Source organism: Dipteris shenzhenensis, chromosome 24 (assembly GCF_047967505.1).
Source record: "Dipteris shenzhenensis isolate YYH24624 ecotype China chromosome 24, Dip_SZ_1.0, whole genome shotgun sequence".
Classification (NCBI taxonomy): domain Eukaryota; kingdom Viridiplantae; phylum Streptophyta; class Polypodiopsida; order Gleicheniales; family Dipteridaceae; genus Dipteris; species Dipteris shenzhenensis.
The window spans coordinates 12924139-12927520 of NC_141619.1; the positions used below are offsets into that span (position 1 = coordinate 12924139).

General features: G+C 41.3%; 1 protein-coding gene across 1 annotated transcript; it reads right to left on the reverse strand.

Moving 5' to 3' along the window:
• Positions 1 to 934: 934 nt before the first annotated feature.
• On the reverse strand, positions 935 to 1909 carry LOC147886235 (gibberellin-regulated protein 7-like). The gene is made up of 4 exons (XM_087395952.1): positions 1697 to 1909; positions 1552 to 1596; positions 1339 to 1444; positions 935 to 1171 (listed from the first exon to the last, which is right to left on the reverse strand). Exons 1-4 carry the CDS (start codon positions 1766 to 1768, stop codon positions 987 to 989), a joined length of 408 nt encoding a protein of 135 aa, XP_087252078.1. The 5' UTR covers positions 1769 to 1909; the 3' UTR covers positions 935 to 986.
• Between the last annotated feature and the right edge of the window lie 1473 nt (positions 1910 to 3382).

Sequence of the window (3382 nt, forward strand, 5' to 3'; positions counted from 1 at the left end):
ACTTAAATTGGAAAGACAGGTGTCAAACAATCCTCCCTTGTTATCGAGGTCACAATAAATCAGAAGCTTAGCCATAAACTTGACTAGCACGATGTAAGAAATTAAGCGTAAATAAATCGGGTTTTTAAAGTGTGGAAATGTAAAAAAAGAGAAGGGAAAACATTGGGAGGGAGGACACGGTCAATTAGAAGGTGAAAAATATAAGGGAAATTATAAGGGAAACTAAAGGGAAAATAATATAGAAGGCGGAGGGAAGGAGAACCAAAGAAAATAAATATTTAGAAACAGGGGGGAAGATACCTATATAGAGAGGGGGGAACGAAGGGAGAAATGTGTATAAAAAGAGGGGGGAGGAGGGGTTTTATATAAATACTTGAGAGGGGGGAAAAAAAATAGAAAAATATAGAGGGGGAACTTAGGTACTAATATTGAGAAGGGGAAAATTTAATAATTAAGATAAGGATGGGAAGAGGATTTAAGTAGGGTTAGGATGAAGGGTCGATGAACACTTACGGATTAGACCAAGTACCAAGTACAAACTAGTGCTACTCCATAATTTCCTATTCGAGATATATAGAAAAACATGGTTGAGTTTGGAACTTTTTAGACATGTCATTACGCTATACACTACCACTTTGAATATGCAATAGCCGATCTTCAGACAAGGAAAGCACATAGTTAAGAAAAATCTACAATTGTTGAGTGGAGAGGACCAAGTTATCCAATTTACAAAACAAGCTATATTTTACCGCTTTGCATATGCAATACCCGGTGTTAGGACAAGCAAAGATGCTCATACACTTCTGCAAAACTGCAGGCACTGCACCTACATGAAACTTACAAACAAAGAAGAAAAAATACTCATACGCTTCTGCAAAACCGCAGTCACTACACCTCAAGTGACAGCTCAAAAGGAAGAAGGTCGAGGTCTCTCTATCTCTCTCTCTCTCTCGCGCGCGCGCGGTTGAATAACAGCACAAAGACATTCACGGGCACTTGAGTTCTCCTCCATGCGTCGTCTCATTCGCATAGCAGGATCCACAAGAATCTCTGCTAGCTGACGGTCCAGACGGCACACATCCACATCTTTGACAACATGTGCCACAATCTCTCAAACAAACATTCTTTCTATCGTTAAGACTGCATCTGGAAGCACATGCTGTTTCGCAATCTGCAAAACAAACCATGACCATAGACAAAATGAGGTTCCGCCTGCCGGATTTGTCTGGAGTAGAAATGGATTTCGGATATACATGTAACAACGATCAAACTACTGTCCCGTCCGATGGGCTCCCTAAAAACCCCTCTTATCGTAACTGGCTGATTACAGAAGATTACATGAAGCGGGAGCTGGTGCTATTGGAGTTTCCGGCGGCGCCGGTGTTGTTCCCGGTGCCTGTGCCGGGGCCTGTAAGAGCTTCCGAGCAATAGAAGTTGCTAAGGCCTGAAAGAACGGGGTGAATAAAAAGCTCAGTCTGATCCAGACAATGTACCGTGAAAAAAAATGCGGGAAAGAAGATGCTAACGTGTTTCAGTACTGAAGAAGCTTACGGTGAAGAAAGTAGGACCGCCATAATGTTCACGTTCCGATTCAGCCTGCAAGTACTCTCAAACCAAGGCACCATATCACAAGAATGTACAGGAGCAAAAGACAAATCACAGAACAAAATACTGAGCAAAGACTTGAAATTGCCACCTGAATAAGGGCAGCAAAAACAGCTACATAGACGACAAGCCAGAGGGCTAGCTGTTTGAGAGGAGCTGCCATGAGGAAGGTGGAAGACACTTGAGAACTTCGCAAAAAAGCGGATCGATCAGGTATACCAGGAGAGAGCGGAATGGGCTAATAAATAGGTAAACGAGAATGGCGTTTCAGGCTCAGTAAGATATTTTCACTGTCTTAGAGAATTTCTCAAGTACTGTTGCTAATTGCCCATCTCAGCATCGAATGAGCTGGTTGAAAGTTGGAAAGTTGATTCATACCAGAATCCAGCTGCATGATTTGACAGGAGCACCGCCCCCAAGCATAGGTTGAAGAGATGCAATTGAGAAGAAGGAACTTCAAGGGAGGTGGCCAGGTAGCTTCTTTAGCGTACTTACGACGGGCAAAATTAGTGCAGTGAAGACACTGGCAGCCAGGTAGAAAAGAGAAGCTGTGCAGTGTGGTTGTGCTATAACTGTGCTAACGACACGGTGCGGATTTTGTCAGCGTGTTGGGCTGGCCTGCAGGAATCTTTACTGCAAGGCTGCAGGTTTAAGTAACTCGCTTAGCAGTGTTCGCAGAAATTTCAAACTATGTACAATGAAACCGAGACATTTATTTGTGGAATTATAACATCTCGTGAACAGTGGCCTGCCATTCTTCTTTTGAGTATGTCCCCCTCACATTGAAAATTTGAAAAGATGCATATTTTTCGAGTATCGAGGTGGATCATCGAAAGATGCACATCTATGATTTCAATGCTGGGTGGATCTTCGCGAACAAGGTGAATTACATTCAAGAGGCCTGCGTAATTATGTCAATGTTTGTGTATATAACGGAGAATTTGAATTACATTCAAGAGGCCTCCGTAATTATCTCAATGTTAGTGTATATAAAGTGGTCGGACCAGTAAATGAAGTTAGTCCCCTATGTTGTGTCGCTATTGTATTTGTTTTTCCATATGTGGTCAATTGTGGCCCCATGAATACATGTGGTTCTTGTATTAATTGTTTGAAACTATTTTGTGTCATAAATGTGGTAAGTTGTGTTGTATTATTTGAATTGTTGCAATGTGTAATGAAGTCTCCTATGATTGTAGTTGCAATTTGTTGTTGTACTTCCTTTATCATATTTTGCAAGATATTTATGAGTCTTGATTGTGGTGAGGAAGGGGACTTGTAAACATTAATGGTTGAGAAGCTTAAATTTTGTTTTGTTTTGAATATTGTTAACAAACACTCACACCTTTTGTTGGCCTCCTGAGGGTAGCCTTAGCAATGCTTTAAATTTGATAAGGCAACTGTTTCCAAGGGTTCGACAATAATGCGTTTTGCAGACAAAGGTGTCGCAATGGATTCTAGCACATCTGAGGCAGACTTAAGCCCTAGTTGAAGGTGTTGCAAAGTATTGTGCCCATCGGATATCGATCAAGCATAAAACACCGTTTTTGCCTTAGTGTCATGCACAACCATAAAAAAACACGGTCCTAGGCGTGTTAATCAAACAAGTACTTATTGGATGGGGGCTTCACTTTGCATGCAAGTCCGTTTTAACTAGGTTGAGATGCATGCAAAGTATTTTCACCATCAGATATGCTTTGCATGGTCGATTACACATTATACAACGTTTTTCCGGTAGTGATATACACATCCCATAAAAAAACATGCCCTTAGTATGTTA

Coding starts and splice junctions, on each gene's coding strand:
- LOC147886235 (XM_087395952.1), bottom strand. CDS start 1,768: ATGGCAGCTCCTCTCAAACAGCTAGCCCTCTGGCTTGTCGTCTATGTA. Junction 1,445..1,551: donor GCGGTCCTACTTTCTTCACC/GTAAGCTTCTTC, acceptor CCGTTCTTTCAG/GCCTTAGCAACTTCTATTGC. Junction 1,172..1,338: donor AGCACCAGCTCCCGCTTCAT/GTAATCTTCTGT, acceptor TTTGTTTTGCAG/ATTGCGAAACAGCATGTGCT.